This window comes from Rhinolophus sinicus, linkage group LG15, assembly GCF_036562045.2.
Source record: "Rhinolophus sinicus isolate RSC01 linkage group LG15, ASM3656204v1, whole genome shotgun sequence".
In the NCBI taxonomy this organism is placed as follows: domain Eukaryota; kingdom Metazoa; phylum Chordata; class Mammalia; order Chiroptera; family Rhinolophidae; genus Rhinolophus; species Rhinolophus sinicus.
Window position 1 is genome coordinate 29,908,309 of NC_133764.1, and position 18,060 is coordinate 29,926,368.

At 48.3% G+C, this 18,060-nt stretch overlaps 1 protein-coding gene across 1 annotated transcript in view; it reads right to left on the reverse strand.

Annotated features, from left to right (window-relative positions):
- Positions 1 to 18,060, reverse strand: part of PRKCA (protein kinase C alpha) — a 383,486-nt gene that overhangs the window by 12,383 nt on the left and 353,043 nt on the right. Inside the window, exons 14-16 of the mRNA XM_019732863.2 lie at positions 16,762 to 16,842; positions 8,297 to 8,404; positions 6,665 to 6,805 (exon numbers count right to left, since the gene is read on the reverse strand). Of these exons, the coding sequence (XP_019588422.1) occupies positions 6,665 to 6,805; positions 8,297 to 8,404; positions 16,762 to 16,842 (330 nt within the window). The remainder of the gene's footprint in view (positions 1 to 6,664; positions 6,806 to 8,296; positions 8,405 to 16,761; positions 16,843 to 18,060) is intronic.

Genomic DNA, 18,060 nt, shown 5'->3' on the forward strand with positions numbered 1-18,060 from the left:
AGCTGCGGTGGGTCTGCCCTTCCTAAGAAGACCCGCGTGCTCAGGGAATCGTCTTCCGTGCACGGCCCACACAAGAAGCAGGCACACACGCTAAGGGTTAACGCGTGAGGTTAGCGTGCTTGTTCAGTCACCCAACGTTCTGGAAAGGTGCTCACCGAAGACCTGGATGCCCACTGAAGCCAGTGCGCTTTGGTACGGACAGTCTGGAGAAGAAGAACGGACAGGGGAGAGTATTTGGGAAACAGTCAGTGCCTGGCCTCGGAACACAAGAATTGGAATGGCCCATGTGAAGGACGCCATAAACCCACAGGAGCTGACATGGAAACACCTCTGAGATAATAGTGTTGTAGAACAGACACAAGGTGCAAAACCGAATGCGTGGGCCATCGTCACCTGGGCATACAGTCACATGCGCATACAACTTTCTGGAAAGTTACAGAAAAGATAGTAAACAGTGGGGCCAGTAGTTGGGGAGGGGGAGAGAGTGACTTTTCACTTTCTACCCTTCTCTATTGCTTGCCTGTCTACTTCACCACCTAGAGCTAGTATTTTAATAATAACTTTCAAAATAGGGATTGGGAACCCGTGGTGAGGCTGGTGACAGGCACTGGATTCTCAGAAACTAACAGCGCCTGTTTCACCTGTCGCCCTAGAGCACATTTCAGAAAGGGCCAGTTTTGGTCCTGAGGGGGTGGGATTTTTGCCACGCTGTGTGCTAGACACAGGCTTAAGCCACATGTTAAAGGAGTGGATTCTTGGAGGTGCCAGATCCCGGCGGGTATGAGGTGCATGTGAGGGCAAAACTTCTGGCTTATCCCAGGCTGTGTTCTGTGGAATACAAACATGCCCCTTTGGGTCTTTATATGAATGGCCCTCTTTGGACGGTTGAAGGCTCCTTTTCCAAGGCAGGTTGTTGTAACGACTGTTGTTATCCGAGACCTTTATTTCAGACTATGGGAACTTGTCACTTCACAAAACCGGAGGAACACAGGGTCTGCATTGGTCCTGTCACTCGCCACTGCGGCTCCCTGGGGCTTGCACTACAGCTACTTATTTACATTGATTACCATTTTAAATGTCTCGTTTCTTCCCATTTCTCTTTCAGGCAGAAACGTCTTTGGGAGAGTCATTATCAAAGAAAAGGAAGACTTCTTGCCCCTAATTAACCAAGTAGAAGATGCTGTCTCAGGTTGGTGTAAAAGCTTATTAAATCAACCCTAAGTACATCCCGAGGTGGCCGACTGCAGGCTCCAAGGGCTGGTTAGTGTTCCTGTGTCCTCGGTGAAGCTCCCTGAAATCTTGAGAATCTCCATTGTAATTAGTATCACTGCTTCTGCTTCCACTGAAAGGCTGAGACAATGAACCTACCTACGCATTACCCGAGAGACCTGATTAGACGCGGCCCCAGGCTGCCTACGGTATGATCGCTGGGAGGGCCCCTCCACCTCCTCGCACCTGGACAGCTGCTGCTCTGCACAAATTACTTTTCTGAGCAACGGTGAAAAGAACATAACGCCATGAGATGTGCTTCGTTTTAGGAAACACACATGGAATTATCCCGGTGTGAAGAGATATTACGTCTGCCACTTACTCTCAAATGATTCAGGGAAAAAAACAAAACGTATACGTGTGTGTCTGCCCCCACACGTGCACTCAGCTATAAAGACTGATAAAGCAAATGCGGTAAAATGTTAACACGTAGGGCATCTGGGGAAGGGGAATACAGTAATTCTTCAAACCATTTTTGCAACTCTTGTGCAAGCCTGAAATTAGACATTATTTCAAAATAAATTAAAATGATAAAAAGGAACACGGAAACCACTTTGATAATGAAACCATCATCAAACTCTCTAAACAAGCCACTGACACTGTGAAATAAAGGACTGACTGCGAAAAGGAACCTGATGTGACGTTGGGTTCTCACCACAGTGACACCCACACTTGCTCTCAACATGCTCGTCTCTCTGGCTCTTGCTGAAAGGCTGACAATGTCCTGATGTGGAAGTTATTATTTTTTCTGTCTCTTCTCGATAAAATAACGACAGTAATTTCACTAGAAAGCCTACCTGTGAACAACGGGCTATTCCCAAAGTGCTCTGCTCACCTATCAACTCTGGGGTATATTTCTCGGTGTTAACTTTACAGAGTAATTTCTCTCTCTCTAATAACCATTTAAGCACAGCTAGTGCTTTTGGATTGTCTGGGAACTAGCTATGCTACTCCTTAATACCCATAGATAGAATTCAAAAACAAAAAATCAATTAACTTTCCACTCCCAATATTTGTAGAGACGGTTATTTATCATGGGCAGGATGAGTGGAAATCAGAAGGCTATTCTTGGGAGTTGTATGCACATAAATAATAAATCAGGATAAAAGCCTACAAAACTCAGCACGACACCAGACCAGGATGTTGGCGCACGGGGGTGCAACTCTGAGGCGTGCTGCAGAGACTAAAACTCAGGCCTCTTATCTCTCAGGCAAAGCAGAGGGAAAGAGCTGCCTCTCCCCCGGCGAGTTCTCAGGATGCTGGGCCACACAGGTGGGCCGCGTCACCTCCTGGTTTACCTGAGGCCTCAGGAGGCAGCCGGGACCCTCTCATTCCTCCCTCAGAAACTGAGCATTGACCTTTTTAGGGCTGACATCTTGTTTTAAACTTAAAAATAAAAAAAGGTGTCTTCTTCCATGGGGTCTTCTGAGCACTGACGGGCCTCTTTTTGATGGGTCAGGTTTTCGTTCAGAACATCAGCCAAATGCTGAGCGGATGGTCCTTGCGTCTGTGGAGCAGAGGCTCCTCTACGTTTTGTTTCCTTGAAGGGACACTGAAGCCAGCTTGCTCTGTGCTTTGTTCCATAAAGAGGGAAAGAGAGTGACGCGGCTGCTCCATCTCCAACAGAGCACACACAGCTGTTTTTGTTTCACAAAAAAAACCAGCACACACTGATCAGCCGCCTTCTAGAAAATCATCTCCATCTTCACAACTGCACGCGGTGGCCTTTGGGGACACTGGGCGCTCCCCTCTCACCCCCACCCCGTGGGTTTCCTGCAGGCACTTCCCTCCCCGCTGCCACTCTGTGCCTGGGGTGTGAGCAGGCACACCTCTGAGCCACAGCCCCCACACCCACCCTAGTCTCTCTCCTCTCTCTGCTCCTTTATGGGCGACTCAGACAGAAGCCAGGCCACGGCCACACTACAGATCCTGCCCGTAACGTGGCCGTGGCGGCCTGCTGATGGAGCCACCGCATCAGGCAACGTCTTCGGTGGCAGAATTTCACTTTTTCCGTGGCACTTTGGTCTAGCTTCAGTGATGTCACTTTGGCAGGCAGGAAAATGAAGAGATGGGACAGTCTGGGGACCCTGATTCCTCCGGATAAGCTCTGTGGCTAAGCGACAGAATTCCTCTGCTCTCTTAGGGAAGTCGGTGGTTTGGGAATAATCTCTCATCGGAGGTTCAAAAAACAAGATAAAAAAATTAAACAAAGATGACAGTTCCGAGCTTACAAGTGCCAACTTGATCTCCCAAAGTGCCCTGCAGATAACTGGGTCCTTGAAGTCTTGCTGTTGGTATTTACACCAACCAAAGGCCTGATTTCACAGGAGCCAGTAGCCACTCTGGTAAATCTCAGGGAAATTGATTCACCAGCACTTGCTCAACGAGCATGGAGCAAACTCCACCAAGATGAGCAAATTCAATCCTCCGGGGCTCCAAACATGGCTCAGAGGCGAGATGCTCTCTGAAATGGGATCACGGCACATGTTAAGAAAAAGTCTCTGGCAGCAGTATGTTTGCCTGACTGTTTTCTCGGCAGCGATAGCTTGGCTGCTATTGCCGCATCTTTGAAATGACTAAACAGCCTGTCAGAGGACACGCGGCTCTGTGGTTCATCCGTAAACGCTTTTGACCTTTTCATTAGCTCTGGATCAGGGAGCTATGCTTTTTACCGAGAAAGATGGGAAATGACATAACGGGATCGCGTTGCTACCCAGTTGGTTCTCCTCTGCTGTGGCGTCGACCCCGGTGTAGTCGGCAGCCTCGATGACATTTGGATTTCGCTGGCTTTCTTCTGTTGTTCGCATGTGTCCTTCTGCTCCTGCGTGGCACCACGAGCAGCGATGTTCTGGAGGCGGCTGAAATGCTCCCTGCATCTGAGACTCAGAGCCGACCCAGCTGGCGTGGCCCAGGGACCAGTGGCAACTGAGCCCCTTCAGCGACCAGGACTTTCCTAATCTGTCACTTTGCCCTTGACTGCCTTCTGCTTTGGGATGAAAATTCAGCTGCTCACTCCTGCAGCCCCTTGCTGCCAACCTCCACTATTGCTTTTATCTCCCTTGCGGTACCATGTCCTGTCCCTTTGTACTTTTCTGGCTTCTTCCTCTTTTGTAGGCAGGCTCTCCAGCAGGATGTGGGCTTTTGCCTGAGAAATCTCGCTCTGAGCAGATGCAAGCTCTCCACTCCCTTCCTTCTGACAGGCCCTTCCCTCCAAACAGGCCTTTCCTATGAACCCTTCAGTTTTAGGGCCTTGGCTCACGATTTCTGCTTCTGTTTGTGAGTTCAGGGGCTGTTTCTTTACAGCCAGAAGCAATTTAGCTTTTCTTTTTATTTTAACCAGCACTCAGTTGAAAAACCAAATAAACAGCAGCACTCCAGGAGTAAATAAATTAACACGGCTCACGGCTCAACTGCTTGCCATGGTGTGACTCTGCCTCCATGGTTGCCAGGGCCCACAGGGGACGAATGACATGCGTGGCTGCCGGAGCCAAGTCACCCTTTTGCTTTCTCTACATCGGAGTTTAGGGCTGCAGTAGCCATAAAAAGTGGGACACTGTGCAAATAAACAAGCTCTTCTGAAAGTGAGGTGGGAACAAATAGCCAAAGATGTGTTTTAGGGTGACTTTGCTGCATTTCATTTTTTTCTGGAAAGTGACTGACAAGTAACTGCATTTTGTTTAACTCTTAAAAGCAGGGTCGGTGTGTGTTTCTATGTTGTTCCTGTAAAGAAACTAAGCTGTGTGCTAGATGCTATTGTGTACCTTTCTTATTAAAGAAGACTAAATACATATGAAAGAGAAAAAGGAAAATCCCTAACAGAATGTTCCACCGAGACCGTTTGCAGCACCATTTATCACTCTGTCTCCCCCCGACTCACCCCTCAAAACCCGGTGTTGTAAACTAAAGGGTGGGGATGCTATGAGAGCCCCTGAAATCAGTGCCCAGGACTGGCTAAAGAGAAGGTGGGGTGGCAGATACATAATGGCCTTGTTTGAAATGCTGACTCAGGAGAAAGTCAACTGACCTGATTAAATCCAGTTTTTCTTCAGTTCATGCTAAAAATATCTTGGAGATATAAAATCAATGGGCTCACCACCAGCAGTTTTATTCTTGGAGTGGAGGACACATACGCATATTTGACGAGGAAGTGGCCGCTCTAACAATAAAGCTCTGTGGCACCCAGTTAGTAACTCAGCCACCAGGAAAGGTCCCCTTTGCCTGCTCAGGGGGCACCTGTCAGAGGAGACACATTGGGGCCGAAACACCCAGTGGACACTTCTGAAACTGTGCAATAAAGCTGCAGTCTTTGCAGTCTCAGCAACAGAGGTACAGCGGTGACTACCCAACGCTGGCTGAGACGCTGGCAGAGCTGGAAGGCACAGATCCACTGGCCTGTAGAAATGGGGTGCAGGGAAAAGCAGCTCCCTGGGAGGCACTGCAAAGTGGCAGGTGGCATGAGTGAGGAGGCTGATGTCGTACAGGCTCTCAGTTTACCTCCCGAGATGTACACATTGAGAAAGGCAAACACGGGCTGCAGGCAACAACCAGAAAACTGGTGTAGGTCAGTCCGAGATGGGGCAATGGTGCAGTGCGTGAGGACACAGAGCCAGGAGCCAGGACACTAGAGTCTGAATCCTGGCTCCACCACCTGGACCAGCTTTGTGCCCTCAGCAAGTCACTCAGCCTCTCTGTGCCTCTGTTTCTCCAACTGTAATTGGGGACAGCAGTACCCACCTCCCAGGGTTGTTGGAGGGTTAAATGACCTAATTGTTAAACCCCTGAGAACAGGGCCTGGCCTGTAGCATTTGTTAAACAAAGGAAAGAAACAAAAGGGAGTCATAGAGGAAGAATCTGAATGAAGGTGGCAACGCCCAAAACGGTGCTTGACACCACACACCCCTTACAGCAGGGACGGGCCAGCGGGGACCTGCACCCAGGGCCTGCCAACGGACAGCTAGCAATCAGTTACGCTTCAGGCTACCTTCGGGGCAAGACAGATCCAGGAAATCCAGGAAAGCTGGAAGCAGATGAGAAGTCTGGTGAAGGACTCACATCAAGGAATTTCAGTCCACGAAATTCAAACCCCAAGCACACCTGCCCCAGCTCTCTAATCGTGTTGTGGGGAAGGGGGTGCTCTGCAGCTGCCCTATTGGCACGCACAATGGGCACAGACCCCCCCCCCCCCCCCCCCCCGCAGTGGACACAGACTCCCCCTCACTGCCTGGTCTCTCTTTACTGTCAAAGTCAGCAGGAATCCTGGTTGCTCAGACCACAGAATTGAGTGCAAGGCTGGTACCTGGCCATTTTTCTCACCCTGTAGAGGGAAAAGGGTTGGTGGGACACCTCCAGGATTTGGGGAACAGGGCTCAGGAAACCGGCTGCGCCCCTTACTCACCACTTTGGGCTTGAAGGGCGGCTGGATCTCCCTGTTCTCTAGTTTCTCCCAGTCGATCCTCCGGAAGAAGGCGTGTTCTCGCACGTCCCTCTCTCCCTCGGGCCCACAGCCCAGTCGTTTGCCCGGATGTTTGGTCATCAGCTAGAAAGTAGACGCAAGAGGATGTAATGTATAACGTGGGAACTGCAGCTGATCATCGTGTATATTTGAAATTTGCTAGGAGTGTAGAACTTAAGTGTTCTGCTTCTAAAAGAGGAAAAAGAGCTCTGAGAGGTGATGGATGCGTGAACTTGGCCGTGGGGATCCTTTCACGATGCACAGCTGTCCCTTGGTATCCACAGGGGGCTGGTTCCTGGACCCCCCCGCAGATCCCAAAATCTATGGATGCTCAAGGCCCGCATAGAAAAATGGCATAATAGTTGCATATAACTATACACATCCCCCCACATACTTTAAATCATCTCTAGATTACTTATAATACCTAGTACAATATAAATGCTATGTAATTAGTTGTTATACTGTATTGTTCAGGGAATAATGACAAGAAAAAACAAATTCTGTACATGTTCAGTATAGATGCAGCCATTGTAGATCTAACCACATAGGACATGTCGGCAACCATATAACTTTTTCCCCCAAATATTTTCAATCTGCAGTTGCTTGAATCCCTGGGTGTGGAACCGAGGGCCAACTGTGTATGTATATCAAGTCATCACGTGGTACACTTTAAAATATATTACAATTTTATTTGTCAGCTATACCTCAATAAAACGGGAAAAAAACAAAGAAACAAAAATAAGCAGAAAATTTGTTCACATGTTCCCCAAAATACATGACCCAGGAGGTTCATAGCAGTTCTATTTGTAACAGCTTCAAACCAAAGAAGAAACGACCCAAACACCCACCAGCAGTAGAATGGATAAGCAAAGTGGTTTGTTCACGTATTGGAACATTACGTAGTGATAGGAAAGATGGAACTACAACCATACACAGCGATATGAAAAAATCTCACCATCACGATGTTGGGGGGAAAAAGCCAGGCCGGGGAGCATCTACTGCAAGATTCCATTTGTGCCAAGTTCAAAATGCCAAATTCAAAACAGGCACAACTCATCTCTGCAGTGACTGCAAAATGGAACAGGAAGGGGCTTCTCGGGTGTTGGAAACAGGCCGTTACACGGGTGTGTTCATTTTGTGACACGTCACTGATCTGCACACTGATGATTCGTGCCCATTTCTGTATGTATATTATATCTCAAAAACAGAGAAATGAACAAAGAACTAACCAAGGCACGCCGAGTGAGGCAACAGAAGAGAACTAACATTTTTAATGGGCCCACGGTTACTTCCGGGAACCAGAACCACAATTTCATGAGGTGAATCGGTACCTAAAGCACCCTATGACTAGCTGGCCGGGCCTGAGCTCCAGGAAGGTTTTGGGGTGGAATCCATTCTTCAGGCCTCTACTTTTCCCACTTTGCCCTGCATGTCACCAAGGTCCAGGCCTCGGTGGCCGAAAGCAGTGGCGTGGGGTTGTGACTTTCCTGCCATTTCACCTAGACACGTGGGGAAGGTCTCTCTCCTGTCAACCCTCCTGGTGACTTGATCATAAAAGGAAGCCAATCTACTCACTCCTTTGCAGATGGAAACGGCCTCCTTTGACAAGGATTTTGGATAAGAAACGTTGTGCTCCATTATAGACTGAAATAGTTCGTCTTCATCCTCGCCATCAAATGGGGGCTATTCCGGAAAAGAGAAAGATGGCAAAATAGTTAGGCAGAGAAATTTATTAACATGGCGCCCGAAGACCCAATTCAACACCAGGAAACAGAACGGGTTTCTAGGCACTACAGGCTACAGTCAGCTTGGGGTTTATTTGATTATCTTATAATTAGGTCGGAGGCTGTGTGTTCTTCATTTTTTCCCTCTGTCCCTTTAATTATCTTGCCCTGGGCAACTCAAAACAATCTTGAAGAAAAATGCTTTTTGAGTAATGCTTTGAATGAGTTGCAAATAAATTATAATTAATCCATTAATCTTGTAATTATGTGTTAAAATCTAATTATGATCAAGTTAGGTTACAGACGGCTTTGTGTTCAGAATGTGGGGGGGGCGGTTGGAGAATGCATTATAATGTCTTTGGAATCTGAACATGGGGTGAAGGGGACATCAGATCATGTGCCAAGAGAACTCCCCCAGGTCCAGGAATTCATGGACGTGCCACCTGCACGGTGGCGGTGATGGGACCTTAGCTCCCACCGGACACCTCCTCGTCCTTTTCTCCTGGGTGTACATCCCCGTGGGGAGCAGGAGGCACGGCTTTAAAATCAGGCGGGTCTAAACCAGAATTCTAGCTGCCTTGCCTCCTTGGTGGGTGTCTACAGGCAAGACAAGTGACTCACCTCTTTAAGACACAGTTTTCTAATTTTCCCCCAATAAAATGAGGTTCCCTGGTGAGTCTGTAAAGTGCCTGATATTTTGTCGTGCACCCAGTAAGGGCCCAAAGAAGGGTTAGCAGGCCACGTACTGTCACTGAGGCAGATGAACTGTCTCTGGGCGAGCTGCGAGGGTCCTCAGGAGGGACAGGTGAGCTCACCATGCCCTCAAGCTTTGTCCCCAGCAGCTCTTCCATCCTGAAAGGTCTAGTAAATTACCTGTCACTCTAGTGGGACCACCCACAGGCTAAGTGGGCTTCTGGGAACTTTCTAGATGTTCTCCTTTGCCTTAGCTACCCCTGAGCTTAGCATAGGAAAGGCAGACCAGGGCCAGCCTCCTATGGAGCACCCCATGTCTCATCTTGTGTTTCCCTTTTCATGGAAAGGCATCCCAGTCACTTTGGCTGACACAGTTAGGGCTCAGACAATGACAGAGTTTGGCTTCAACTATATCACGGACCAAAGACAACTGTGCAGTTGTCAGTAGGATATCCCTTCTCATGAAACATTTGAATCAAGCAGAGCGTCCGTCAACCACCACTCATAGCTCATCCCAACCTGTTCATCTGGCCTCCACCCTTCGTCCTGCACCCCGACCCCAGCCCGGAATGGGAGCTGGGCACGGTATGCCCACAAGGGAGCCCTGCCGGGAGGACCAGGTATGAGAGAAAGGGAGGTGCGTGTGTGACTGATGCCACTTACGTTTTGTTTTTGTTTGGTTTAAAAATATAAATAAGCAGGCCTCTTTTCTGGTTGTAAGTGCCTGGTATTAAGATGGGCTAATTTGGAGGAAGCACACAGGTGGGGGAGGAGAACTAAAATTAGCCTGTCTGGGACTGACTCACACGGAGCAGAGCAGAAGGCGGGGTGCTGAGTCTCCGTGGGCGGGAGGAACATGGCGCCTGGGATGCCCACACGGCAAATCCGCTGGGGGCAGGCACCCCCTGGGGAGTGCAGGCTGCAGAGGGTCACCTGGGTCAGCAGGGTGCGCGCTACTTCTGCCACAGAGAGCAGAGCAGGACAGCCGGGGTCTGGGTGTGACTGCACCCGGCCAGAAGCTACAATGGAGGCCAGTCCTATGTTCATCCCGCCACCACTTCTCTGCCTGATGTCACGCAACCTACTTCTTCTGAAACACCTGTTATATGACACCCACAAAACGTCTCATTTTCCTTAATCCGTGACCTGCAAATGTGGCCAAGTTTTGGCCAAGGACATTTTCATAACTAAAACACATGTGGTGTGGTTTCTGCTCAGGGCTGTGAACTGTACTCCAGGGGGCCCCAGTCACTCTGAATTTGCTATGTGTACATACTGGCGGTGAGCAGGGCACAGGTTCTGCTTCTGGACAACCAATCGACAACTCACAGCATGGCCCTGGGCCGCTGGTCAGGATGAGCTACATAATTTGTGGGTCTCAGTGCAAAATGAAAGTGGGAGGTCCCTTATTAGGTAATTATTGAGAACTTCAGGATGACGAGAGCACAGCACTAAAATCAAATGTGCAGGTCTTTTCTGAGCTTGGGTCCCATGAGACCGCACAGGTCACACATCCACGAAGCTGGCCGAATGTGGCTGGCCGGTGTCCTCTACGGAACGGTGACAAAGGCACCAGGCAGAGTCATCCAGCATCTTTGGAGAAGCTCGGGCACTAGCAGCAGAACACCACAGGGGCTGAGTCACAGCTACTCCAAACCGAAGGCCTAAGAGAAGCTTTCTCCAAGGAGAATCTCAAGCAAACCCTCCCCAGGAATCTTAAGCAAGGCAGCGAGAAGCTCCTTCTCATTTGCAGACCATTAAGTCAATGCGGCCATAGCTTTTCTTCTCCCCTCTAATGTGGGAGACAGGAATTGTTCGGGGACCGTTCAGTGCAGGGCACTGGCCTCTGACACCTGCTGCATCGTCCCATGGCACGGGAGCCACCTTTGCTCAGGCGAGCTTCCCCCATATGTTGATTTCTGAAATGGATACTGTGGTGTCAAGGATTAGGCCTTGTCCACTGTGGGTCAGAGGAAGATTTTTACTGGGAAGAAGCCCTGTATCCTCCCTGAGGGCACCCCCCTGAGGGCACCCCTTAGAACAGCAACCCTGCAGGGTATTCCCGGGTCCAAGTTTGCACCCTATATGCCCTTCTGGAGATTTGCATTAACACTGACATTTTTAAAGGCCCTGAGGTGTCCTGCAGGAAAGAAAGCTGTGGAACGCAATGTGAATCATTCCAGTCTGGGGTTGGAAGGATCCTCAGAGACCCCTTAGGCTCATGTGTTACACTAAGATTCCTAAACTCTAACAAAAGCCACACGACCACACGTCCCTGTGGCAAAGCCGTGGGGTTTCACCCTGGTTCCCACCCCGGTGTGGCCCCAAGGATCGGACCTTCTTTTGTTAGCTCATCCCCCTACCCCTGAGGTTTTGTTCTCAGCCACCGTGAGTCTACACTGCCCAGTAAAGAAGAACCCTCTTTGGGAGAGAGCGGCAGGAACGACAACGGCACCGGCCATCACAGTTACTTCTTAGGCTCCCTCCTTGTCTGTGCCGGACTCCGTGGGGAGGGCTTTGTGGCATCGCTCACTCAATTCTCACAACAACCCTATGACGTAGGGGCGGTTCATCCCATTTCGCAGCTGAGGTCACTGAGGTTCTAGTCAGTGCTTTGGCCAAGGTTACAGAGCGGGCGTGTTGCAGAACCAGGATTCAAGCCCAGGCCCCCCGACTTCGTAGCTTGGGCTCTTAGCCATTCTGAGCAATGCCGCTTCCCACGCTTGTCTCCGTAGTTAGAACGTGAAGAATGACCCCCCCGGCCTCGCAGCTGGCAGGACTGAGTGGGAGGTGCTCAGCGGCTGGTGCACCCGGCACATAAAGAGGACTCAGCCGTTCTGGAAAGATTGTTTCCATAAACTGTGAGGGGCTGATTTACACCCTGCACAATGGGTAGCGAGGCGCTCTGAGAATAAAGATACTCCAAGTCATTGTGTAGAGAGTGACTTTGGCCTCTAGACTAGGGACCTGGCATGATTTCCCAGCCCTAATTTGGATTGCTTATGCCACACGCCCACTGTGGGGCGCCCAGGGACCCACACCGGTGGAGCAGCGCCATCGTGGTCATGCCATCGAGTCCTGGCATCTTCTGCTCCAGCTCCAGACCTCGCTGGTCAGAACTGGTGCCACCCCCACCCAATCACAAGTGCACCGGGAGGTACAATCCCCCATGTGCCAGAAGGCAGGAAGGTCCCAAAGACTTGCTGAACAGCAGCAGTGACCCTCACATTCGGAAAAGCTCCATTTTAAATTAAAACTATATATTCTGCGGGGAGGGGAAGCCCTTGAAAGTAGCTCCCACGTTCCCCTTACCTAAACACAAACATGGCTATTTTTTCTCTGGACCCTGTGGCTTTTCATATGATTTTCAAATGATGATGCATAATTTGGAGTTCTTTGTTTTTCGCTCACGGTTGCAAACACGCTTTCTCTGTGGCTCCCGTGGTCCCACTCAGATGACTGCCACTGAGGTGATGCATCACGGGCCTGACTCATTTGTCCAGGGGCGCATTTCCCACTGCTTCCAGCGCTGTGTTCTCATAACGAATGCTCCTGTAAACATCTCTGCGTATATCATTTATTTCTTCTCTGAATCACTTTCTAGAATAATTTCCCAGGTGTGGGATTATGCGGCCAAAGGACGGGAACATTTTTACGGCTCTCATTAAGTCTCTCTAGATCACCCTGGAACATTCCTCCAGTAATTGCTTGCTCTCAGGCCTTCGTGTCGAAGGCAGGTCAATGGTGAAAAGTTATAATTGCATTCATTTCCCTTTCTAGTCATGCCAGCTACCGAGCCTGGGGACAGCAGGAGGTAATGTGTTGCCGAGGTACTTAGTACATGACGGTTTTGGATTGCTTCTCTTCTCCTCTTTTCCCCATTCCCATGATTACTTTCTAAATTTCTACTGCTCTGAACTGAGGATTTCAAGCTAAACTACCTGTTAACTTAAAAGTCTTGGCTTGGTGGGACACTTTTCTGAAGAGTGGGGGTTCCCTCCTTGTAATGGAATTTGTGGAGTTTAGACAGACAAATGGGGGATGATGCTTCATACTTTCCAAAATGATTCCAAAATCACTTACTAGTAAGTGGTTGTTAGGACCCTGCCTAGTTCCTTTGCAGATGGCTAATGAGCAGGGGTGGGGTGGGAGAGCACTCAAGGACAATCCAGACTGGTGTTTTGGGATAAAACACCCATTACTGATTCACCAGGAATGAAGACAAAGCATTAATAACCCAGCAGAGAGGGACATAAAGAGGAGAGGGCTGGCCCCTTCATGATGGATACCCGCGAACGCCTCGAGCCGTGATATGCTCATTAGAGGGCTGGCCAAATACTATTTATGCCCGAAAGTAATCATATTTATCAAGCAGTCCAGGAACTGGAGAGGGACTCAGGCTGTTTACACTTATCTGCTCCCTTGGCTGCTGACAATAAATAAAGCAAATGAGAAGAAAACGGCAATAAACCATTTTTTCCCCCTGCTCATCTGCAGCCCTCTTGATTAAAGAGGACAAATTTAGACCACAACCACATCAACAACTTTATAATTAGTCTCACTTTTCAATAACAGCATCTATTCCTTCTGCTGGGTCTCTGAGGTTCCTCGGGGTTTGGGGGCCGTGGGCAATACACACAGAGCCTTTATTATCCTTTTGGGGCTGAGGCATAGCCCAGGAATATACTTAAATAGAAAGGAAAACCAAGCAGGGGCCTCTGAAATGAAAATCCTGTGTTTGGGGCAGGGATGGTGAAGGTTTAGAGGAACCATGGCGCCTGAACATGGGACACCTTGAAAGTGTCTTATTTAAATAGTGTCACCATTTTCAATGGATTATGAAAACTTCAAGAGATCATATAAGGCAGGCTAACGGACTCTGAGAAAGGATGAAAAATCATGGAAACGTGCCGGAATGTCTATGGACCCACTGGGTGTGGGCGGGCCCTGTGGTTCTGTCTGGGGCATCAGGAAAGCCAATCTTAAAATTATGGGCCTCAGGACCAGTTCTGCAAATGAGGCAGGACTTCAAAATGCACTCCAGAGGGGACTTCCCTGTAGGGGTGAAACATTTCCTGAGCTCTACCTCCCCTAGGGAATGAAGTCCCAGGAAGGCTCGAGGAGAGGAAGGAAGACGTGGATGGAGGAGGGGGTGGCTTTGCTGCAGGCCTGTGGCCTGAAATTCCAGCCTCCTGCTGGCCAATAAAGAGGCAGCTCATTTTCTCTCTTGTAAAGTGCCCTTGGAAACAGATCCTGTTTCTACCCAACCAATTTCCTTTGTTGGCACATGCAAATGTGACTCTTAATGAAAGTAGGGTTTGTTTTCTGCACTCAAGAGTCAGAACATTCAAGCGGGATCCAGGCGGGGAACTCAGCTTTTTGTGCCTTTATGAACAGCATGGCTCCCGGGGTGAGGGTGGGGGGCCGATGATCCAGTCAAATTTTATCGTCAAAATTCTAAAGAGGGGAAATTAACTCAAGGAGCAGGCAACTTGTGTTTTGCCAGCTGCTGTCTCCCTGACAGTTGTTCTGTATAACCTGCTTTCCCATGTTTACAAATGGAGGTATTTGGCGAACGAGACGAATGTTTCAACATTTCGTTGGGGGGAAAGACTAAATTCTACACAAAACACATTTTAAATACCAATCAAAACTTAACAGCACTGAGCAATAATCACCAAATATAGGCTAAGAGGCCTGCTTGAAGGCCCCTGGGCTGGTTAGTGGCAAGGTCTATGCCTTACATCTTTGAATATCTAAAGACTGTGTTAGCATCTAAAAGATACAAGATGCAATGAAAGGGACATAAAGGTGAGATCAGCAGTGACCTCCCAGTCCAGAATGAAAGCTAACGGTTTTGTGATGCTCTCCATGCACCCATGACCTGGTGCTCCCCTTTCCCTTTGACCTCAGGCCTCCTACTCCCTCTCTAGCTTATTGGGCTCCAGACACACTGGCAGCTTCCCCTCCATTTCTAAAACATGGCCACAGAGTCCCACCCCTGGGCCTTTGCACATACTGTTCCCTCTGCCTGGAACGCCCTTTCCCCAGATACACACGTGGACATTCTCTCACTTACTTCTGGCCTTAACTCAACTTATTCTCTACATGAGGCCCGCCCTGGCTATCCTAGCTAAAATTTCAGCCCTCCCCCAACACTATATCTTTTTTTTTTTTCCTGCTTTGCTACTTTTTTTTTTCGGCTTATCATTATTATATACTTTCCTTAGTTAACTTTCCTATTGTCTCTTTCTCCAGATTGTAAGCTCCATGAAGGTACAGCTCTTTGTCTTTTCCACGGCTATCAGTGTATACATAGTAAAAGCATGTGTTCAATAAATATGTGTTGAATGAATAAATGAATGAGTGAGTAGATGCGACATGTCAGGAAAGGTGACTTCTCTTCCAGGAACCAAGATTTCTTTGGGGTTAGCTCTGCTGCTCAACATGAGCGTTTCTTTCCATTCTCGCTTACTAAGGCTCATCGCTGTGGAGGAGCAGACTCCTTGGCACCAGTACCTGAGTGCTGGGAACAATAGAAAGCAGCCCACAACCTTATCATCTTTAGGTGTATGGCAGAGATCTGGTAGATGCTCACCAAACCTGCTTCCCCTTGCCAAGCTCACAGGTAAATGCCACTTATAGTCCTCTTTGCATCTCAGTGAGGCCATGTGGCCAGTGGAATGTAGGCGGTGATGCATGCCACCACTAGGCCTGGCCCCGAGAACATTCTGTGCAATGGTCTTCCTGCTCTCTCCTCATTGGCCAGTTGAGCAAGGAGGATTCAGTAGAGGAATTCAAGGTCCTGAAAGATGGTGGAGCTAATGGATGGAAGAAGCTTGGGTCCTTGAATGACCATGTGGATCAATGCCCCCCTCTCCCCCCACTACACAGGACTGTGCCAAGAATGAGAAATGAGTCTGTGTTGTGTATTGAGCCACTGAGATTTTGGGGGTAGCTTGTTAAAACAGTTAGTGTGACTTATCCCAACGACATAGGTATTAAGACCGCTGTATTAGAAAGTGCCATGTTAGGCAGTAATGCACTTGGTTATCTGATACGTGTCACCTTCCTAAGAGAAATCCAATTTGCCTTTTCTTAACTGGAAGTTCAGCCTCACTGGACTTTTGTAAAAGTTATAATGAACTGCCAAGGGTGAGATAAGAGGTGATGGGGAGAAGCTATTAAAACACTTCTTCAAGTCTAACCATCTTCTTCCTTTAAAAACAATACCAATTATACACCTGGGCAGCGGCTGGGGTAATTTGTGCAGACAAACTTGCAGGGAACCATAGCTCAAGCCCAGTTCTGAGACACTGAAAACTTACAGTGGCCACTGTCATCACCAATGTGCACGGGGCTTTTGAGCATGACCTGAAAGCTATCTATTGTCTATACTGCGGGGAGGGGGAGGGAGCTTTCGGTTTGGGGTTTGAGGATGAGAGGGTGACTTCTGTGCACACTGAATATAATCCACTCTCAAGGGCGACTCTCTCTCTCTCACCTGGGTTCAGGAAGTCAGACCAGCATCAGCCACACCACACTTCCAGATCCCGCTATCAAGGCCCGAAGTCTTCACATAGCATGACAATAAGCAAGCATGAAAACAGAGTGGACTATTACCTGCCCAGCCAGCATTTCATATAGCAGGACTCCGTAAGCCCACCAGTCCACCGATTTCCCATACGGCTGATACGCGATGATCTGTGTGAAAACAAGTACATCAATTACATTTGGTGGCAAATCAGAAAGCCTGGGTTAGAACAGAAAAGTTAAGCCTATAGGCATTTACACACTCAGCTCATGGAAATGAGGTGCTCATAATATCTGCCTTGGGTTTCTATACCCAAGGAAGACCAGCACCCTTCAAATCAGACACGCCAAGAACTGTCACCCCACAATTCACCACCCCCAACCTGTTGTGGAATTCCATTTCTGAATCCACCTGGGATGTCACAGCGCTGTCCGAAGTACATTTGTTTATCCTCATTGGTGCAAAATATTTGGACACTGAGGTAGATTTAATTTTTGGAAAAAGCCAGGGGTCATTCAGAGCTAGGGTCTGATAAGTAAGATAAACGATGTAAGAGAATTTCACTGAAAGTAATACCGATGATGGTGATGGTGATGGAGAAAAAGAAGGAAGAATGGCCAAGGTGAAAATTCTGGGTTTCTTGGGTTGCGCACAGAGAGGTATAACGATATCTGTTGAACGCCTGAAGTTTCAAAATGTTTTAAAAGAGACACAAAACATAATAATCAAGTGTAATATTTGGACCTTGTCTGAATCTCGATTCAAACCAACCAACTATAAAAAAAAAAAAAAAAAGGGAATATTTAAATATGGTCTTGATATTAGGTGCTATTACTGTTCAGGTTGTTAGGTGGGCTAAATAGTATGGTGATTAGTTAAAAAGTGTCCTTTACAGTTTAGAGATGAGCGTATTTATGAGAGAAATGTGTAAGAGATGAAATATTTATGGGTAAAATGAAATGATAGCTTAGATTTGTTTTAACTATTTCAGTAAAATAGGTGGGGTGTGGGGAACAGAGAAAATGAGTTGGCAAAATGTAGGGAGCCATTGAAGCTGGGGGATGGGCACACGGGGACCTTCCCTCTCCTTCTCCCTCTACCTTTGTGGCTGGCAGGGGTCGCCGGCTAATTCTACAACGTCCTCTTGTGGAAGGGAGTGATGTTGATTTGAATTTCTAAGTCTGGCGGGCTTATTAAAACACTGGCTGGCTTCGTTACCTTGCAGGCAAGCAGCGTACCTAACACACACAATTCCCAGGCCCACGGATCATGAGCCAGGATTCAAGGTGAAAGTAAACTAACAAGTACACAGCAGGGACCAGTCTGCCACTTTACGAATGAATTTGACTTTGAAATGTCCTAGGATATATTTTTTTAACGGCCCACTA